Below are 23,043 nucleotides of genomic sequence, written 5' to 3'. Positions count from 1 at the left end.
ACAAGGATGGTTCAACATACGCAAATCAATCAGCATCATACACCACATTAACAAAAAAAAGTCAAAAATCATATGATCATCTCAGTAGACGCAGAAAAAGCATTTGACAAAGTTCAACATCCATTCATGATCAAGACCCTCGCCAAAGTGGGTATAGAGGGAACATTCCTGAATATCATCAAAGCCATTTATGATAAACCCACAGCAAATATAATCCTCAATGGGGGAAAACTGAAAGCCTTCTCACTCAAATCTGGAACAAGACAGGGATGCCCACTCTCACCACTGCTCTTCAACATCGTTTTGGAAGTCTTAGCCACAGCAATTAGACAAACAAAAGAAATAAACGGCATCTATATAGGAAGAGAAGAGATCAAACTGTCACTGTATGCAGATGACATGATACTATACCTAGAAAACCCTAAGGACTCAACCCCAAAACTCCTTGAACTGATTAATAAATTCAGCAAAGTAGCAGGATATAAGATTAACATTCAGAAGTCAGTTGCATTTCTGTATACCAGCAATGAAACATTAGAAAAGGAATACAAAAAAAATGATACCTTTTAAAGTTGTACCTCACAAAATCAAATACCTCGGAATACACCTGACCAAGTAGGTAAAGGACCTATATGCCGAGAACTATAAAACTTTCCTCAAAGAAATCAAAGAAGATGTAAAGAAATGGAAAGATATTCCATGTTCCTGGATTGGAAAAATCAATATTGTGAAAATGGCCATCCTACCCAAAGCAATCTACAGATTCAATGCAATCCCTATCAAATGACCCATGACATTTTTCACAGAACTAGAACAAACAATCCAAACATTTATATGGAACAACAAAAGACCGAGAATCGCCAAAGCAATCCAGAGAAACAAAACCAAGCAGGAGGCATCACTCTCCCAGACTTCAAGAACTACTACAAGCCACAGTCATCAAAACAGTGTGGTACTGGAATCAAAACAGACAGACAGACCAATGGAACAGAATAGAGAATCCGGAAATTAACCCTGACACCTATGGTCAATTAATCTTTGACAAGGGAGGCAAGAATATAAAATGGGAAAAGGGAAGTCTATTCAGCAAGCATTGCTGGGAAACCTGGACAGCTGCATGCAAAGCAATGAAACTAGAACACACCCTCACACCATGCACAAAAAGAAACTCCAAATGGCTGAAAAACTTAAATATACGACAGGATACCATCAAACTCCTAGAAGAAAACATAGGCAAAACACTCTCTGACATCAACCTCATGAATATTTTCTCAGGTCAGTCTCCCAAAGCAATAGAAATTAGAGCAAAAATAAACCCATGGGACCTCATCAAACTGAAAAGCTTTTGCACAGCAAAGGAAACCCAAAAGAAAACAAAAAGACAATCTTACAGAATGGGAGAAAATAGTTTCAAATGATGCAACTGACAAAGGCTTAATCTCTAGAATATATAAGCAACTTATACAATTCAACAGCAAAAAAACCAATCAATCAATGGAAAAATGGGCAAAAGACCTGAATAGACATTTCTCCAAAGAAGATATACAGATGGCCAACAAACACATGAAAAAATGCTCAACATCGCTGATTATAAGAGAAATGCAAATCAAAACTACCATGAGATACCACCTCACACCAGTCAGAATGGCCATCATTAATAAATCCACAAATAACAAGTGCTGGAGGGGCTGTGGAGAAAAGGGAACCCTCCTGCACTGTTGGTGGGAATGTAAACTGGTACAGCCACTATGGAGAACAGTTTGGAGATACCTTAGAAATCTATACATAGAACTTCCATATGACCCTGCAATCCCACTCTTGGGCATCTATCCGGACAAAGCTCTACTTAAAAGAGACACTTGCACCCGCATGTTCATTGCAGCACTATTCACAATAGCCAAGACATGGAAACAATCCAAATGTCCATCGACAGATGATTGGATTCGGAATAGGTGGTATATATACACAATGGAATACTACTCAGCCATAAAAAATGATGACATCATGCCATTTGCAGCAACATGGATGGAACTAGAGAATCTCATCCTGAGTGAAATGAGCCAGAAAGACAAAGACAAATACCATATGATATCACTTATAACTGGAATCTAATATCCAGCACAAATGAACATCTCCTCAGAAAAGAAAATCATGGACTTGGAGAAGAGACTTGTGGCTGCCTGATGGGAGGGGGAGGGAGTGGGAGGGATCGGGAGCTTGGGCTTATCAGACACAACTTAGAATAGATTTACAAGGAGATCCCGCTGAATAGCATTGAGAACTATGTCTAGATACTCATGTTGCAACAGAAGAAAGGGTGGGGGAAAAACTGTAATTGTAATGTATACATGTAAGGATAACCTGACCCCCTTGCTGTACAGTGGGAAAATAAAAAAAAAATACACCAGTTATAATAAAATTCATTGAGTTAAAAAATACAATTAAAAAAATAAAATAGAAAAAAAAAATAGAACTGTCAAAAGTCTATGACATAGAAAAAATTTTGAAGGCAGTGAGGGACAAAAAAAATGGCAAGCTACAAAGGAACTCACATTAGGCCATCAGCAGATTTCTTAGCAGAAACGCCACAATTCAGGAGGGAACACAATGACATCAAAATAGCAGATTAAAAACTGTCACCCAAGAATAATGTAGCCGCTGAATTTATTATTCAAAAATGAAGGAGAAAGAAATACTTCCCTTGACAAGCAAAAGTTGAGGGAGTTCATCAACCCTAGCCCTGCCTTACAAGAAATATTGAAAAGAGCTCTTAAGCCAGAAAGAAAAATAGAAAAGTACACAAAACTTGGAGTAACTAAGGTGATAAACAGAGAGACAGAATCTGGAATAGTGCAACTCTTTATCAGAATAGATTTTAAACACATTATTATAGCATAAATGTTAAAAGAGGAGAAATTGCAGAAAAAAATAACTACAGCTACTTCAATTTGGTAACAAACTCATGACATAAATAAGGATAATTCAAGATCACAAAAACACAAATGGACTATTTTGTATGTGACATTTGATACTAACTTCAGGATAATTACAAAACAAATCTAGAACAGAGGCACAAAACCTACAAAAGAGAAGCTGAGAAAAATAACACAGAAAATAAATAAACAAAAATGGTAGAAACACAAGGAAAAAGAAACAATGGAGATATGGAGTAAGAAGAAAACAAAAGATAAAATGACATACTAAGTCTTCATTCATCAATCATCATCCAAAATGTGAAGAGAATTCACTTATCAAAAGACAGAGTAGCTGGAGAGGTTATAAAACAAGATCCAACTCTGCACTGCCTCCAGGAGATTTACCTCAGCACTATAGGTTAAAAGTAAAGGGATGGAATATGATATTCTGCCAAAAGAAAGTGGTTGTAGCCATACTCATATCAGACAAGATGGACCTCAAGCCAAAAAAGGTAACAAGAAATAAGAATGACATAATAGTGATTAATATGGTAGCAGCAAAATATCTAAAGCAATTATTAACAGATATAAAGAAACTGATAGCAACATGAAACAAATTGACAGCAACATGGTAATAGCAGAGAAATTTAACACTGACACCTCACTTATATCAATGGATAGATCAGCCAGACAGTTGGTCTTAAGTGTAGGAAACAGTGGCCTTAAATGAAATATTATACCTTACCTAGATTCACTAAGGAATAAAAAAGAGAGAAAACTGATTAAAAAATCAGAAAGAGGAGTTCCCGTCGTGGCGCAGTGGTTAAGGAATCCGACTAGGAACCATGAGGTTGCGGGTTCGGTCCCTGCCCTTGCTCAGTGGGTTAACGATCCGGCGTTGCCGTGAGCTGTGGTGTAGGTTGCAGACACGGCTCGGATCCCGCGTTGCTGTGGCTCTGGCGTAGGCCAGTGGCTACAGCTCGATTCGACCCCTAGCCTGGGAATCTCCATATGCCGCGGGAGCGGCCCAAGAAATAGCAACAACAACAACAACAACAACAACAACAAAAAGACAAAAGACAAAAAAAATAAATAAATAAAAAATCAGAAAGAGGAGAATAACAGCAGATATCACTGACATACAAAGGATTATAAGGGAACAGTATGAACAGCTATATTCAAACGAACTGGACAACCTAGAAGAAATGGAAAAATTCTTAGAATCATACAACCTTCTAAGACTGAACCATGAAGAAATAAACAATCTTAATAGACTGATCACTAGGAGATGCTGAAACAGTAATCAAAAAGCTACCAAAAACAAAGTCCAGGACCAGATGGCTTCATAGATGAATTCTACCAAACATTCAAGGAAGATTTAATACCTAACCTTCTCCAACTACTTCAAAAAACTGAAGAGACGGGAACACTTCCTAATTCATTTTATGAGGCCAACATCACCCTGATACCAAAACCAGATAAAACCAATACACACAAAAAAAGAAAATTACAAGCCAATATCTCTGATGCTCATAAATGCAAAAATTCTCAGCAAAACATTAGCAAACTGGGAGTTCTCTTAGTGCCTCAACAGTTAACGAACCTACTTAGGATCCATGAGGATGCAGGTTTGATCCCTGGCCTTGTTCAGTGGGTTGAGGATCCGACATTGCTGTGAGCTTTGGTGTGGGTTGAAGACATGGCTCGGATAATGCATTGCTGTGGCTGTGGTGTAGACTGGCAGCTGTAGCTCTGATTTGACCCATAGCCTGGGAACTTCCATATGCCATGAGTGCAGCCCTTAAAAGCTCTATATATATATATATATATATATATATATATATATATATATATATATATATATATTTCTACTTCTTAAAGCAATATACAAATTGAATGCAATCCCTATCAAAATTCCAAAAACATTTTTCACAAAAATAGAACAAATAATCCTAACATTTTTATGGAAACACAGACCCCAAATAACCAGAGCAATTCTGAAAAAAAGAAAAAAGCTGGAGGCATAACATTCCCTGATTTCAAAATACACTACAAAACCACAGTAATCAAAATATGCTACAAAACCACAGTAATCAAAACTGCATGGCAGAAAAAGAGACATAGATCAGTGGAGAAGAACTGTGAGCCCAGAAATAAACATATGGATATATGGAAATTTATGACAAAGAATCAAGAATATACAATGGAGAAAGAATAGTCTCTTCAATAAATGGTGTTGGGGGAAAAATGTGACATTCAAAAAGTAAAGAATAATATTTTATACCATACACAAAAGTTAACTGAAAATGGTATAAAGACTTCAATATTATTAAAGATTTGAAGCCACTGAAGAAAACATAGACAGTATGCTCTTTGACATCAATCTTAGCAATATCTTTCTAGATATGTCTCCTCGGGTAAAGGAAACAAAAGCAAAAATAGACAAATGAGACTACATCAAACTAAAAAGCTTCTGCACAGTAAAAGCAACTATCAACAAAACAAAAATGATAATCCATGAATGGGAAAACATATGCAAATCACACATCAGATAAGGGTTTAATATCCTAAACATGTAAAGAATTCACGAAACTCATCAACAATAAAACAAACAACCTCATTAACAAATGAGCAGAGGAACTGAACAGACATTTTTCAAGAAGATATACAGATGACCAACAGGCACATGAAAAGATGTTCCATGTCACTAATTACTAGGAAAATATAAGTCTAAACCATGATAATGTATCATCTCACGCTTTTTAGATTGGCTATTATCAAAAAGGCAAGAAATAACAAGTGCTGGAGAGGATATGAGAAAAGGGAACCTTCATATGCTGTTTGTAGAAATGTAAATTGCTGCAGCGACTATAGAAAAATATGGAGTCCACAAAAAATCAAGACTAGATCCAGCTAACCAACTTCTGAGTATTTGTTCAAAGAATATGAAAACACTAATATGAAAAGATACATGCACTCCTATGTTTACTGTGGCATTACTTACAATAGCCACATTTTGGAAATGACCTAATTGCCCATGAAGAGATGAATTCATTAAAAAAAATGTGGTATCTATACATATAATGGATCTTGAGGGTATTATGCTAAGTGAAATAAGTGATATGAACAAAGACAAGTATCATATGATTTCATTCTTCCATGGAATATAAAAACAAATAATAAACAAAATAAATCCAAACAAAAACAAACCTACAGATATAGAGAATAGAGTAGAGGCTATCAGAGGGAAAGGGATAGGGGAAGGCCTAAAGGGTAAAGGAGGCCAACTGTATGCTAATGGATAAAAAGGAAATTTTTGGTGGTGAGCATGTTTTATGGTATACAGAAGTAGAAATATAATGTTGTACACATGAAGCTTATATGATGTTATAAACCAATGTTACCTAAACAAAAAATAAATTTAAAAATCAGAATAAAGAAGGAAAGAAAAAAATTATATGTATTATGAAGTTTTCTGTCATACCCACCAAATACTGTGTATATTAATCTACTGCAGTATAACTTTCAGTGCTTTGCTCACTTTATGGTACATAAGTTCATGTTCACTGAGTGAATGTTGAACAGATTTCTGTAAAAGTAGAATATTCAATGAAATGGGGTGGGGGACTCTGGTCAATTTAATTTTCTAAATTTCTGGAGTCTAACCTGAAAAAAAAATCAATGGATTTTCTGTCCTATGGGAAAGAATCTAGCGTGAAACCTGGCATATGGCATGCTCTCAATAAATAGCAGTTCTTATAAAAAAAATCATCAACCTGGCTTCTAGTCCTATACTTGGCTATTAATTAGCTGTGTGACCTTGGAGATTCATAATCTCATTGGACTTCAGCTGATTTATCTGTAAAAAAGACAGTAACATCTTAGTGCCTAAAAGTAAGGTATTTGAACTAATTTCTTGACACGGATTACAGAATTGGAAGCAATGATACTAAGGGAGGATTTGCATGGAAAAAGCTGCTCAGATGTTAAGTGATACATCTGCTAGCAATAATGAAGTCATTTTCTTATTTGCTAATCTTTCAACAAATTTACATTGAACACCTACTCCATGGCTGGCTCTATAATTGGAGCTGGGGGACACTGAGCTAAGAATGATATTTATTTGTTTTGGAAGGCACTTTGATATATGATATGTAAAATATATATGACTGTATAAAATATATAATCTTAATCATCAAAACTACCTTATGAATTGGTACCATCATTATTCCTATTGTGCAGACGAAGGAACTACAGCTCAAAGAGTTTAAATGATCTATTCAAGATAACACAGCTAACAGAGCTGAGATACAAACCCCAATCTAACTCCACAGCTTAGGATCCTAACCACTGTGCACTACATGTTGCTGCTTCAGCACAGAAATGCAAGTACAAGTACACCACATGGTAGGGAGCGCCTTTCCATAGGGTAGGGAGCAATACCTGTACCCAAGCACAGTGAATGTATATTTGTGATAGGCTATTCTGGAAGTGTTTTGGCCATGAGAGGAAAAACTGTCTCCTATTCCTTCAACAGTGGAAAACTCAGCTAGAGGATACAAACTTAGGTTCAATCTACAGTGCTTAGACTGCCTGGAGATAATTATAAAAAAAACAAAGAATAAGGTAGCATGGTTTGACAGTTAAGAGCTCAACACTGGTGTTAGGCCATCTGAGATGGAAACCTAATTTCATCTGAAATAGAGAAGGATAATCTACCCCATACTATACACACCCAGCTTGTGTTAATGCTGCTTAAATATGTCACGTATAGATGGCATTTTCACAATTAACATAAAAGTCAGAGATCTTTATTTAAGTGTCAATTCTGAAATAACTTCTATCTGATGTATTTATATCAAATGATAGTTACTCTGGTGCATTCTCTGTGCTCATTATACTAGATTACTGCTATTGGCCTCACAAACAATTACACAGATGGTACTTACCCACCACAATCCCACAGGTTCAGTACCAGGTTTCCCAGAAATCGAACATGAGAATGTTCTACATCAACTGGAAGACAAACATGACAAATCTAGTAATTGCAGCATGCAAGGTGAAATTCAAAATAAGCAAAGCACAAACCCATGGGATTTAGAAGAACCAAAGTGGAGTGAAATGCTCAAAGCTACAAGGTGACTTTCAGCTTAGTAGTATGGTTTAGTGGCAAGGTGGGCACCTAAACTACTCTGAGATATAGAACTGGCTCTCGTGTAAGTCATTTTACTTTTTAGTAGTTTAGTGCTTAGAGCAGAAACAATCTCCAATTATAATACTGTTAAAATTTCAACATTTAAGACAGAGACATGGCCCATTTAATAGCTCTTTTCTGACCCACCAACATCCTTCACAAAAAAAAGTTTTAAAATGACAACAAAAATCAAATACAAGACAAACATAAAACATTCACTCCCTCTACTGATTTACTTATTTCAGCTAATGACCCTACTACCATTTTCCCATTTTTGAGGGGGTCATTTTTGACTCCTCTGTCCACATTCAGTTCATTGCTATTGCTTTCTAATCTCTCTCAGTTCCACTCCTTGTTTTACAAACTGCCACTAACATTAAAGAAGGCCCTTACCTTCTCAAGCCTACATCACTACAGTAGCTCCATAATTATCTTCCACCAAGAAGTCTTATTCACTTTATTTCATCCTATAGGCTACTGCCAGGTTCATCTTCTTAACACTACTTTGAACATGTCACTCCCCATTCGAAAAACTTTCAATGGCTCCTCCATGCCTATGGGGGGAGGGCATTCAAGGTCCTTCAGAATTTGGCTTCAAATCTACCTTTATGTTCCCCGATGACTGACATTAATAAAGCCTTTTGCTCCAGTCCAATTTGGTTTATTCATAGGACTCCCAAAGCCCTCTACCTCCCCAACCCCCAACATACCTTACATCAGGGGTCGCAAACTTGCTAATAGGAGCCAGGCCAGTAAACGTACAAGAGCAAAGTTGATCATGTATGGAGAGTAAACATCCACCCCAGGGAATGATGGAGTGGGTAGTTCATTTGCCCTGTAGAAACGTGGGCTTAGGATTACCAGATCTTTAAAATTTTCAATAGTACAAGGAAATCCAGATTTTTATGGAAATTTATAACAAATTTCAGTTTTTCTAAAACACTGCACAGGCCAAACGAAACACATCTACAGGCCATATCCAGCATACAGGCTGCCTGTTTGCGACCTCTGCCTTACTCTTCCCTTCCCACCCTATACTTTGCCTACTCTGTTCATCTGCCCTATAAAGTCCTCCCCACTTTTCTTCCAAAGTTAGATTCATCTCCTAAGACCCAGCTCCCAACTTCTCTAAAAGCTCTACCTGACCACCCCCACTTAACCATCATCACTCCCTCTGAATTCATTTAAACATTTATTAAGCATCTACTCTCTGCCAGGCACTAAAAATCACAAGGAAGAATAATGAAAATTCTTATCCTGAAAATTTCTCAAAGTCTGGTAATTATCATCTTTATAATGTATGTGATAGTTAATCACACAGTGGTGTTTCTTCTATGACTGTCTTGAAGATGTTTAAATTGATTGCTATCTAACTTTTGTGCAATTTTATCTTCTTAAAAAGTAGATCATAAGCAACAAAGCATTATTTTTAAAAAATGGACATTAGAGTCAGACAGTTCTTAATTCAAACATTGGCTCTACCTCTCTGTGTGACCTTGGATAAGCCACTTAACCTCTGTGTATTATTCCTTTTCTATTAAAAAGAGATGGGAGGTATACTATTGACCTCACAGGATTATTGTGAGGATTAAAGGAGTTATCATACATAAAGTGCCTGGCACGTAGTAGGTGCTCAAACTACTTCCCTTCTCCCCTTTAGTTTCCCCTCCTTGGAAAAGGAATCATATCTTACATGTCTTTGTATTTCCAACAGAGTCTACGAGAGAGTAGGTGCTCAAACTGCTATTAATTTGAAGACTATGTAAACGGTCTAGTACTAAAAAAAAATGGAAAGAAGTACTACTGAGAAAGGGAAAGACAATAACGAAGTGACAGGATTCAGTGACTGTTTAGATATGGAGCACATGGGATAGAAATCTGGTTTCTACTCCCATATCATAGAAATTGTTCTCATCAAGTGACCAATGGCCCCATTACCAAATCCAATGGACTTTTTAGTCCTTCTCTTACTTTCTGCAGCATGACACTGTTGACTACTCTCTTCTCAAAATATTCTTTTCTCTTGGCCTCTGCTAGCATACCTATAACCTCTCTGGCAGATCCTTCTTTACAGGCTCCTATTCTTCTTTCTGTCCCTTAAATGCTGGAGTCTCTTCAGGATTCCATCTTTGGCCACCAACTCTTATACGTATTCTTCCCCCAGGCAAGCTAATCAATTCATATTATTTTATTTTACCACTTGGATACTGATAATCCATAAATATGCATCTGTCTTCACTTTCTGAATCATATATTGGATATCTTCACTTGCATAAACCACAAGTATCCCAAACTAAATTTATCTAAATATAAGTCATCATCTCCCCATTCTTTCCACAAAATCTTCCTCTTTCCATCTTCCCTAACTCAGAGAATTTAACCAGTTGCCAAAACTAAAACCTTGAGTGTACTCTTTTCCCCATCATTCTCCCCAAACCTACCAGCAAGTCCTACTGACTCTACCTCTTAAATATATCCCACATCCATTTGCTTTTCACCATATCCACTACCACCACCCTAACCTAAGTTAAGGCCCCATGATCTCTTACCTGGTCTACTAAAAACAGTTTCCTAATTTGTCAACCTGTTTCTACCCTTGCCTCCTTCCAACCTACCCTCCATATTACAAATATAATGATCTCTCTACAATGCATATATTATTCCATTCTTATTTAAAAAGAAAAAAAGATACGTCTCTGTGTATGTATGACTGTATACACCCAGGGAAAAAAAGACCAGAAGGATAACTTCAAATTACTAATGCTAGTTGTCCCTAGGAAATAGGCCTGAAAATGAGGGAAGGAGTAGACTTTCTACACTTCCGTAATGTTTGAATTTTTCACAAGTATTACTTTTGTAATTAAAATTGAAAATTAAAAATAATGAAATCTGGTCATATTACTTTTCTGTTTGAAATTCTCTAGGGGCTGCCTTCTACCCTCGCTTTAAACTACTTGACTTGGCATATCAGGCACTTTATAAGCTAACCCCAATTTCTGCTTCCCTCTTTAGTCTCATGTCTCCTGTAGGGCCCTCTGGCTCTCCTAGTCTTCCTGTCCTGCTGTTGTAATAGCAACTGAAAAGAATCAAGAACAGAGCTTTGGGAAATCACATACACTTACGGGGCAGAAAGAAGAAAATAACTCTTTTTTAAGAAGGGAAGGAGGGTTAAAGATAAAGGAATAAAACCAGGGTAATAAAGCATTAAATAAAAGCCAAGGGAACAGAGAATTTTGAGAAGGTAGATTTCTGGAATCTTGGAGCTGTCAACAGTGTTTAAGACTAAAATATTTCATAATCAATTTTATTGACAAGTTTACTATTCCATCAAACGTGTTTTAACAGCCCCCTAATAAATTAATTATACCATCATTCTGTATCCTTACTTCAAATTTCAAAACACAGTACACTTTAAGTTTAACAAAATGAAACTGGACTTTTTTTCAGCAATGACAAACTAGAAAAATACTAAAACATTAAAGCGACATAATATTTTAGATTAAATACTCTTTTCCTACTTTTAAAGAAAATCAGTAACTGTATAAAAAGGATTAGTAAGTAAAAATTAATACACTATAGATATTTTTAATTAATCTCTAACTTTAACAGTAGAACCCAGACCTTTCTTCAGCAATGACAAACTAGCTAATGATACATTAAAGCATTAAGGTCAACATAATATTTTAAAGTATACTTTTACTACCTTTAAGAAATATAGTAATTACTAACAAAGCATTATCAATAAAGGTCCCACTTGAAATATTATTAAGGTCAAGTGCCCTGTCCATTCATAGGAAGCTCCAGAGAAACACCTGTTAAATAAATGGCCGGCTTTAATGTATAGGGTTCATATATGTTGCAATATTCTATTCATAACTTTTAAATGAAGCTGCTAGATTATTTCAAACTATTTTAAAGAGCTGGACTAGATCTGAAATTTGGGCTGCAAGACTATTCACCAGACTTAAAGTAGTCAATCAATTCCACTGCTTAGCTAAAAACAGAAGTATTAATTGGACTATAAAAATGTACTGCAATAAAATGTGTGGAATTTAGAACATCGAGAGAAAGAAGTCTGCCAGGAGCTGCAGCTGTACCATAATGAATAAAGCAGGAACATAGATTAACATTCTAACTCTAACACTTACTAGCTGAGTGAGCTTAATTTCTAGATTGTACTTTCTTCATCTATCAAAATGAAGTTAATATGAAAACTAAAGTAAATAAAATAGCATACAAGAAACATTAACTCCCTTTAAGCTGCTGAAACTATAGGACTATTAGGTCCAGATATTAAACTTGGAAGAACAGAAAAACCAACAAATCAAAACACAGAGAAGTTTGGACAGGTACTATCTAGAAGAAAGTCTCTTGAGGCATAAAAAGCCATAGGACCCTGTTCCCTGACCAAAATTTTTGATAAATGACTTAGTTTAAAACTAGATGAGATACTTATCAAATGTATAAATTGCACAAAGCTAAAAAGGTCAGCTAACATATCAGATGAGAGAATAGCTAAAATTAAAATAGGATCCAATCCCTTTTCTATGGATAAGGAAACTAAGGCCCAGTGAGATAGTAACTTGAGCTGGATTTCACAATATATCATGGGCAAAACAAATAAAACCAAAGAATTTAATAGAGATAAGCATTTATTCTTAGATTCAAAATATTAACTGCATAAGGATCAGAAGGAGGGCATATGTTTTAATAAAAATATATGTGAAAAGGAATTTTTTTAGTATGACTAAATATAATGAAGGCCACTCCACAAAAGGAGAATAGGGGCTAGACTGTACTAAAGCAGTGTGATGTCCAGAACAAGAGATATAACAGTCCTACTCTGCCCTGATTAGAGCACATCATCATTCAAGTTTCAGCACTTACAGACACATTCAAACAAGTCCTTAAAAGTGCTTTGAAATGGTGTCAAATAAGGAATAGATGGAGAAAGTGGAGATATTTAACTTAAGGAAGATAAGATTTAGGAGGCAAGGGATGGCTAGGATTAAAACACTAATTATACTATAATATTTGTAGGGGCTCAAGAGAACAGAAAGGGTACCAACTAACAGAAATAAAGGGTAATAGACTCAGGGTTTTAACTAAAAATTAACCTTAAAGCTTTCCCAATTATGAGTTTATACTACACTCCAAGCACTTTAAGAATAGAAATAAAGTTTCCTTCTCTTTTGTATCCTAGGATCTGGAACATCAGGTGTTTTAAAGTGTCTGTCTTTCTTACAACCAAAGTGAGATACCTTATGAAGTAGTGGGTGTCTTGTCTCTAAGTGTTCAAGATGCGAGCAACCCAGATCAGGAAAATTTGAAAGCCAGGTAGGGCAATGGTTTCATCACCTAGAGGCTAAGGACCAAGGAAGAATCCAGAAATGCTTGAATGCTACAAAATGAAATGGCATTATAGCCTAAAGTCAGAAAGGGTCTCCCAGGAGTAGAGACCCACTGAACTGGCAGCCATGGCAGCCCAGGCAGCTGATACTAAGAAGCCAGATTTAATATTCAAACCATAAAGGGTGATGAAACATTTTTCAAGTCAAAGCTAGAACTCCAATTAGAACTTCTATTGTGTATCCAGAAAGAGAAGCAACAGAGTACAGGTCTGGGTAACTCCCTCAGACAGCCCCCCAACCCAAGCAATTTACCCTTTAATGAAGACTACGATTAACTACTGCTTTTTAAAAAAACTTAGGTTTTATTGCTATGCTTGTTAATACCTAGCAATTAATTTTCCTTTAAATAATAAGAGTTAAAAAAAATCCCCCCCCTTGCAAAATGAACAAACAAAAGGGCCTCTATGCTTGTTTGAGAAAGAGCAGGATAAAAGAGAAGTTGAGCAAGGGTATCCCACTTGGTAAGCAACCTAGAAAGGAAAGAACCTCCCCAAGAGAGCAAGTGGTAGTAACAGAATTAGGTCACAACCCTCTGAGAAGGAATGAAAAAAGGGAAACATGCTCAAAAACAAATCTGTCAATCTCTGCATCCCCAAGTTACTGCAACCAAGTGTGTTATGCAGATTATTAACAGTTAAGATCACCTGACTTTACAATAAGACAAAACATCTTACTTGTTGCACCAAGGCGACGTGTGTCTCTTGCAATATAATTTGCAAAGATAATAGACCTCATGCTGGTCTTACCAGACCCACTTTTACCCATCAACAGTACCTAAGGACAAAATGGGGAAAAAAGAAAGGAAAGGAGTCAGCAATCACAAGCAAATAAGTCTAAAGGAATCTATTTCTTTCCTGTACTAAAGTGGCAGTACTAACAACCTGGTGTGGATATCATAACTAACTAGTTACCCCAGCAATGGTGAATGCAGAGGTACCAAGAATTCCAAAGGCCAGACACTTACCTGTCATAAGTCACACATTTTTCTTGGTGATAGAATCACAATGAATTTATTATGCTATTAATATATACTATCATACATTCAGAACTATGTTAGAGAAATACCAAGTTGAGAGGAAATTCTCATAATCTAATGTTTTGTGTGCTGAACTACCTGGCAGGATATTTCAGATTAGTTGATAGCTCTTCCTCCTGCTCAGGGTCAAACTCACCACCTCTGCCCTTGATCTCATCTCTTCTACTTACCTTCATAATTTTGGTCCATTAATTACTCTTTTTTTTTTTTTTTTCTTTTCAAAAGTGTCCTACCGCCTACAGGATCAAGTATTTCAATTATGTTCAAGACCCTCCTTGATCTGGCTTATCTATTCCTCTCCCCTTATCTTCTGAGCCTCCTAGCCTGGAACTTGTAGAATCTAGTCATAGTGTACTGAACTGCTTATAGCCCCTTTGATTGCTCAAGGTATCCAAGGAGCCCAAAGTCTTTCTTTCATGCTGCATTCTCTGCCAGTAACTTTCCACTCCCTTTTCTTCCTTCAGCTAAGCTCCACTTATTCTTCAAGACTTGGTTGAGTAATCATCTCAAGACCCTTCTCTGATCACAATGCCCTAGGCTGGCTTTGGTGTGTTTCACTTATGTCCTCCTATGGCACTCTTAAGACACTGCAAAAACCACAATTCTTTATACTTATCCAATTTTTTTTTGTTTTTGGTCTGTCACAAGACTCTGAGCTCTTGAATGGCAGGGAGAATCCCCTTTGAGTCTTCAGTGCCTAACATGAATGAGCAAACTATCAAAACAAAGCAATTTTTTAACATTGAGAATTGTCCAATGGAAAGGGTGAAGGTATTCATTCTTGTCAATGACAGCATTTAACAAGACAGAAAAACACCTATCAAAGATCCTGTAGATTCTTGTACTAGGAGGGAATTGGGTGAGGTAACTTTTAAGAGCCTTTTCTAACTTAAATTTTATGAAATATAGTTCCAATTACCTTGCTTTTCAAATAAGGGGGTGTATGTTCTATCTTCTATTCTAAGATATTTTATAAAAAGTCCTAATTACAAATATAGGGAGTATTAATAAAAATGTTCTGCCCTCAAGCTCAATTTAATCTAACTATTTAGCTATTTAAATTCTATCTCACTAAAGAAATATTCCTGAGGAGCTAGTCTAAAGTTTTAAGAAAAAAATATTTTTATTTCTAATCACACACAAATTTCTGGTATTTTTAGCTGTCCCTATTGATAGAAACTTTAGACAGGCTCATCAAGAACATTTCCTTAGCAAACTGAAATTATATAACTGAAGTATTAGACAAAGTTAAGGCTAAATATAGTACATTTTGTCTGTTAATTGAAGTATAGCTGATTTACAATATTGTGCTAGCTTCGGGTATACAGCATAGTGCTACTTTTTCTTGCAGATTATATTCTATTATAGGTTATTTTTACTTCACAAATTATATTCCATTAGAGGTTATTACAAGATATACTGTGCCACATAGTAAATCTTTGTTGCTTATCTAGTTTGTGTATAGTAGTTTCTGTTAATCTCATACACCTAATTAGTCCCTGACTTCTTCCTCTCCCCTTTCATAACCATGTTTGTTTTTTTTATGTCTGAGTCTGTTTCTAGTTTCTATATAGAGTCAGTTGTATTATTTTTTAGATTCCACATGTAAGTGACATCATATAGTATTTTTCTTTCTCTTATTTCACAAAGCATAATATTCTCCAGGGCTATCTATATTGCTGCAAGTGGCAATATTTTATTCTTTTTAATGGGATTTTATTTTTTAATTTAAAAAATATTACTTTAATAGCTTATGAAAAACTTATCAAGGCTGACTGTATTAAGTACTAATCTAAGTGCTCTACCTACATTTGCTCATTTAAACTTCATAACAATCCTATGAGGTAGGTAACATTACCATTTTACAAAGGAAGAAACTGAAAGCCCAAAATGTTCAGGAATTTGCTCTAGAGCTGTGCTCCTATCGATTCTTCCTAAACTCCAAGGTGGAGCACAGTACCATAAGAGTGCATGAGACGGAGTGTTCAATTCCATTTGAGGAATTCATATAAAACCTTATTGTGGTAACATGTGAGTAGGGGTTATCATAAATGTGCAGGCAGAAGTCTGTGTAGTGTGTGTATATGGCTTGCACAAAATGTAAATTAATTTGTAAACTTGGAGAAAAACAGATTCTGCATGGCTATGATAAGATGCATAGGTGTGGCAGATGGTTCAGCCAGGAATAGATTTTTAAAGTGCATTCCATGAGATGAAGCCACTTGGATTGTATTCTATGGGCTTCAGGAAGTTATAAAAAGTTAAGGATGTAAATGACCCAGATTTATATATTAGAAAAATTAAACCTGATAGCAAAGAAAGGAACAAGACTCAGGGAGAACATGTAGAAGGTTCCTCCAATAGTCAGGAAAGATGGCAAATATGCATCACAAATATATTTGCTAAACAGTAATTTCTTACCTTTACCTTTATGTTTCTGATGTACCTAACGCATCTTACCTTTTTCTTCATGGCTGTGTTTGGTAGCACCCATCTGTAGATATAAACCAAAAGACAGAGTCCATAATCCAGTTGCCTTAGAAATAGGAATTAAAGAGATACTAAAAAATGTGGAGGTGCAAAGGAGACATTTATAGCACAACAGCTGAGTATAGCTATGTGGGGAACCTCAGTTAGGTAGAGGCCCTGATTTTCCTAAATTATAAAACTGGGTTTATGCTTTGTCTCCCCTAATTACATGCTCAGGAGATAGCTACTAGGAATATGGATTTAGAAATATAAATGTCACTAAAATTCAAGATTAATTTTTTCATCATCTTAAGAAATTTATCAAAGAATAATTACAAATGCTGTAATAAATCAAACAATATTGTCATATTTGAATACCTTTTTAAAAAGTCAGTATATTTTAAAAAAAATCTTTAGTCTTTCATCTGTTCTTCCAAGCAATATTTCACTCATCAAGGGCACAAAGCATATAAAATACAAATCTCAAATTTGTACAAATTGGCACAAAAAGCACTCCCAAGGAACTGATCTCTGCCCATGAAATGCCAACCCTATTCCTAGTCTAATCCTCAACATGATGATGTCAAATCTTCTTTATTGATAATTCAAAGCAATTCTGAACTTCCCCTCCCCAGAGTGATATTCAGGCATGTCCCAAGTGTTGTTTCTGACCAGTTAGCAATCAGTCCTCTTGCCAGTTTATCCAACCACCAAAAGCAACCTTATTGGTAAATCGAAGCGTCAAAACAATTTATCATGGGTGAAACATTCTAATTCACTGTCTTTTCTTTAGTTAGAACGCTCCCTCCCCCCTCCAGGTTTGACATAATACCCTTCACCCACCCAAGCGATCCTTCCGGTTCCCCTATGGGAGGATCCATTCTCGACCCCACATTCTCTTTCTCCATCTTTTTCTCAGAGTCAGATTCTTCCATCGTGCAACAAGTCCTTTCCAGTCCCTTCTAAATCCGCAGTACTCTCCTTTTTTCCCCTTGTTCACCCCCTCGGCCGCCTATTAGCGTCGCCGGCGGCCCTTAGGCCTCCTATACTCTTGCCTCCGCCTTGTCCACTGGGGGGCTGCTATCCCCACCGTTACCTTTAGCGCCCCGAACTTGGCCTCAAGCCACCTCAGAGCTGGCCGGCTCAAAGGCTGTGATTCAGTGGTGCAAAGGAAGAGATGGAGGATGAGAGGGAAGGAGGGACGGGGGAAGGGGGTTCGTCTCCAGTTTGGGCCTCAGGCCTCAAGGTCTCGAAACCCAAAGGGGACTTCACCCGCAAAGAGGTGGGGACGAGAAAGGCGGAGGTGGCAGAAAGAGCAGACCCGTGCTGAAAGCACTAAGCGATGAATGTTTCAGCCAGCTTGTGGTTCCTGAGCCTGGCCGCTCGGCAGAGTCCGCCGGCGACTGCGGCGGATACGACCTAACCGCCCGCCCTTCAGGAGTGCAGGTACCTCACCACAGCCACCCCACTGCAGGCCAGGATCACGTGGGCACCTGCCGTAAACCCGGAGCCTGTCACGTGACTTGCCGCTTCCCTAGGGGCGGGTAGACTGGGAAGAGTACCATAGAGACTGCGGGGAGAAAGACAGAGTGCCTCCTGTCTCACGTGGCCCTGGCTCTTGCTAAGCCAGTGGCACCGCAGGGCGCTGCCAACCTGAAGGGGCTGTAGTTGTGGTCCACTTGGCCCCGCTGCCCTCCCACGCGGAGAATTAAAGGAGCTGGTTGCAATTTCAGTGCTTCAAATCTAGCTTTCCCCCCCCCAACTATTTCACCCTTAACGATTTTCAGTGGGGAAGGCACAACATTGCCTTTTCTCCCTGTTTTTTGTCTTTGTTTTCCTGTTTTTATTATTAGTCCTCTTCCTGTAGCTGAACTTGTAATTAAATGAGTTAATACATCCGAAGTGATTATAACTGTGTCTTCCACATAGTGCACAATAAAAATTATTGCTGGGACCAGGGATTCATCAGGAATTTTAGGACTTACACTTTCCACTTGTTTAAAACTTAAAGGAAAACAAATTACACAGCATGGTAAGAAGTCAATAGACAAAGCCTAGAGGTGATGACTGAAGGACCACTGGTAGGCAAATTAATACCCTATTTAGATGTAGAGACTATAAGAAAAAAACAGCCAGAGTAGTTCAAAGGGGTTGCTTCTGGAGAGAAGCAGGGGATCTAGGAAGTGAGCCGACTATTGCTTTTCATCGTAATCCCTTTTGAACTATATATGTAATATTTTATATATAGTATATATACAGTATATTGTGTATATATACACTATATACAGTGTGTGTATATGTATGTGTACACATATATATATATGGTATATTTTCCTTGTAAAGAAAGAAGGACTGGAGGGAGGAGGGCGAGAAGGAAGGACAGATGGAAGTAAAGAAGAAAAGACAGGGAAGAAAAGAAGGAAGGGAGGGAAACTGAGCAGAAACAAGGTGTGCTCTTGACCTCAGACTTTCCTATTTGCCATGTTATATGATCCTTTCTTACCACAAAGGACATGCTTCAAGAAAAATTCATTCTATTCTGACCCTATCACTTGCTAAATCTCCTCCCTCCTCTCTACTACCTCCTGTCAAACCAGCTCTTGTTTTAGGTTCCCTGTGTGGTGAAAGACCCTGAGTCTCGAACCAGGAAGTCATTTTACTATTTTTTTCTTCCAGTTTTATTCAGATGTAATTGACACACAGCCCTGGGTAAGTTTAAGGTGTACAGCCTAATGATTTGACTTACATAAATCATGAAATAATTATCACAAGTTTTGTGAACATCTTTCTATCATCTCATATAGGTACCAAATTAAGGAAATAGAAGACAATTTTTTTGTCATGAGAATTCTTAAAATTAACTCTCTTAATTTACATGTAAACATACAGCAGTGGTAATTATAATTTTAATCATAATTATTTGATTATATTTCTTATGTTGTACATTACATCCCTAGTACTTTTAACTGAAAGTTTGTATCTTTTGACTGCCTTCACCCCCTGCCTCTGGTAATTTGATCTTTTTAATGAATTTGGTTGTTTTTAATTATAATTGACCTTTTGAATGAATTTGTTGTTTTTAATTATAATTGACCTCCAACACTACGTTAGTTCCTATTATAAAACTATTTCTATGCATTTCAAAATGATCTCATGGTAAGTCCAATTATGATACATCACATATATATCATATACATATGATATTATTACATAGTTACTTACTATCTTCCACACACTGTACATGTAATACCCATGACACAATTATTTGCAACTGGAAGTTTGTACTGCTTAATCTCCCTCACCTATTCTTCTTGGTGAATGTTTCAAAGGAATGGCTTTCAGGAAGACATTTTTGAGTTGTAGGAGATACATATTCACGACTGTAAGCTTTTTTTGTGTAAATGCTCTGAGAAAAGTAGATCAAGGGCCTATCATGAGGCCAGAACAAACAGTAAATTCTCCTTGCGATGTTGAAATTTCTCAGGTAGGCTTTTTAACAGGGGTCAGGTGTGGGATCAATGGGGAACTGGGGTCATCCTAGGGGCCTAGCAAGTCTCTTGGTGCAGGGGTTTGGACAGAGTTATGTGCTGAACATTCTTCAGTTCTCATTAGTCCATTTCTACAATCTCTGTGCACTTCCTTATTCTTATTTCTGCTATTTTTATTCCACCTGTTATAATATCTGGCCTGGAAAACTGCAATAGCCTCTTAAGTGATTTTCCTAGAATGATAGCTTCAAAGGAGTTTGGAGTGAGTAGAATAAATCTTCAGTCATCTCACCCCTCAAAAGCATTCAGAGTAAATAATATGTGCTTGTTATGTAACTGATGCTTTCAAAATATTCTCCATCCCCCTCCACCAGACTTCACCAGACAATTTGTTCCCTTAAACCAGTCTTTTATATAAATTCACTTTCTGTTGCTAGTCTCCATTTCCTTCTCCTCCAGCCTTTACACTTCTTTACCATTATCACTATCTCCCCAAAGTTCTGTGAGGAACAGATTAAAAAAAAAAGGAAGGAGAAGGAATGAAGAAGAAAAGGGGGAGAAGTGGGGAGATGCCCAGAGAGAGAGAGAGGAGAAAGAAGAGGAAAAGAAGTAGTGGAAAAAAGGGATTTGAAAAAGATTGTGGAACTAAACCAAATTAAGAGTTGATCCCAGAGAATAATAAATAAAACTGTTGGTACAATGTATTCCTATACATTCTGGAGATAAAGATTCTGGTTTCACTCAGGTATTATTGACTGTTTTTTTTTTTTTGTCTTTTTGTCTTTTCTAGGACCATACTCACAGCACGTGGAGGTTCCCAGGCTAGGGGTCTAATCGGAGCTGCAGCCACCGGCCTACACCAGAGCCACAGCAACGCCAGATCCGAGCCACATTTGTGACCTACACCACAGCTTATGGCAACACCAGATCCTTAACCCACTGAACAAGGCCAGGGATCGAACCCACAGCCTCATGGTTCCTAGTCAGATTCCTAACCACTGAGCCACGATGAGAACTCCTGACGGCTTATTTTTACATTTTCACTAAAGGGTCATAGATAGATAGAGAAGATGATGGTTACTTTTTATTTTTGTCAAGTTAATTTTTGAACTTTTTAAGTTCTTTGATGAAAGTGTTCATTAAACTCTGCAGAGTTATTCATACATTCATTCGACAAATATTTATTAATCAGCTATTCAGTGCCAGGGATTGTATTAGACATTAGAGGATATAAACATTCCTTTATTTCAGGCCCCACTGCCTGTTAGATGCTTCTGATTCTAACACCTCAGCTTCATACACTCATACATACTTGTACACCCACATACAAACATATCAGCATTCCATCTGTCCATATACCATCCTATATTTTTTCAATTATAAATTTCAGCAATAAAAAGTAATATAGACCACCTAAGATAAAATAAAATGTTTCCTTTTATTTCCTAAATTAATTCTAATCAGCTTTTCTTCAACCATACCCATGGGTCCCCAATTCCCAAAGTACCTCTCATAATTTCCCTGCCCTTCTTCTTTTCAACACTCCCTTATCTTCTGTTCCCATAGCTCACTGTTACTTCCCAGAGTCCCATGAGCTTATTCCTATAACTTGCTGGCAGCACTTTCCTCTCCATTCCCACTCCTTTTCTTGAACTACTAGGAAATGATCTTGCAGTTAACTAGACTTAAGTATTTGATGAATGAGAATCATCATGGTGGGACTTCTGTTTTCCTGCCCAGCATGTAAGGAGTTTAGGAGTTACCACAACATACTAGCAATAGGTAAAAGCCTAAGAAAACTTAAAAACCAACAAGTCTTCTTAGATTCATCAGAGACATGAAGTCACAGGGCAAATTGCTTCTATTAAAACTGGAGAGACATATGGATAGATATGCAGAATGATAACTCTCCAGAGCAGAAACCTACTCAGAAACTTCTATTGGAACCATTACCAGAGTAGGAAAAGCTGAACAGTAATTGATAATTTGCTGGAGGCTTAGTGTGTATAAGTCTGAAGAGTTAAAAACTCCAGAGAAGCCCAGTCATAGTGGGGAGATCTACACATTTGTGAATTTTATCTCCAAGGACTCTACCAGGTCCTCACAGTGAATATCAGAGGAAAATCCCTTCCTGCTACTGGCAGTGGGAGAGGAAAACTAACAATTTTGAAAAAAAAACAGAACATTCTGTTCTTAACAAGCCTGTCCTCAGGGGAAACTATTTTACTAGAACCTAACATACTAGGGTTTTATCAGTGTCTAGCCTACCTGAGGGAAATGTTGGAACTATTCAACTGTAAATTTCCAATAACTATGATTAATATACTAAGAGCTCTAATGGAGAAAAATAGATCACATACAAGTAAATAACATATAAGTGAACTAATCAAAGAGATGGAAATTTTAAGAATTAATCAAAAAGGAATCCTCCAGATCAAAAAGCACTATAGAAGAATGCCTTAGTTGGACTCATTAGTAGAATAGATATGGCTGAGGAAAAAAAAATCTCTTACCTGGAGGATATGTAAAA

The 23,043-nt window shown here is 37.0% G+C and overlaps 1 protein-coding gene across 13 annotated transcripts in view; it reads right to left on the bottom strand.

The window, feature by feature from the left end:
- Positions 1-18,516, bottom strand: part of RRAGB (Ras related GTP binding B) — a 43,599-nt gene extending 25,083 nt beyond the window's left edge. For 2 of the 13 annotated variants that reach the window (XR_014835493.1, XM_021079806.2), the window contains exons 1-5: positions 17,869-18,502; positions 17,017-17,050; positions 14,195-14,294; positions 9,803-9,886; positions 7,865-7,931 (exon numbers count right to left, since the gene is read on the bottom strand). Coding sequence is in view for 8 of the 13 variants with exons in the window: in XM_021079806.2 (XP_020935465.1) it covers positions 7,865-7,931; positions 9,803-9,886; positions 14,195-14,294; positions 17,017-17,050; positions 17,869-17,960 (377 nt within the window). In the remaining 5 variants the exon portion in view is untranslated. Of the gene's footprint in view, positions 1-7,864; positions 7,932-9,802; positions 9,887-14,194; positions 14,295-17,016; positions 17,093-17,868 lie in introns of all 13 variants that reach the window. The other 11 variants (XR_014835494.1, XM_021079807.2, XM_021079809.2 and 8 more) reach the window with 10 other exon arrangements.
- Positions 18,517-23,043: the final 4,527 nt, after the last annotated feature.

The sequence above is a fragment of the Sus scrofa genome, chromosome X, assembly GCF_054392235.1.
Source record: "Sus scrofa isolate SSC_HxYL_T2T_F1_AM1 chromosome X, Sscrofa_HxYL_maternal_Yorkshire_Landrace_v2.0, whole genome shotgun sequence".
NCBI classification, from domain to species: domain Eukaryota; kingdom Metazoa; phylum Chordata; class Mammalia; order Artiodactyla; family Suidae; genus Sus; species Sus scrofa.
The sequence above is the reverse complement of the archived record's forward strand: the minus strand, read 5'-3'. Positions and strand labels throughout refer to the sequence as shown.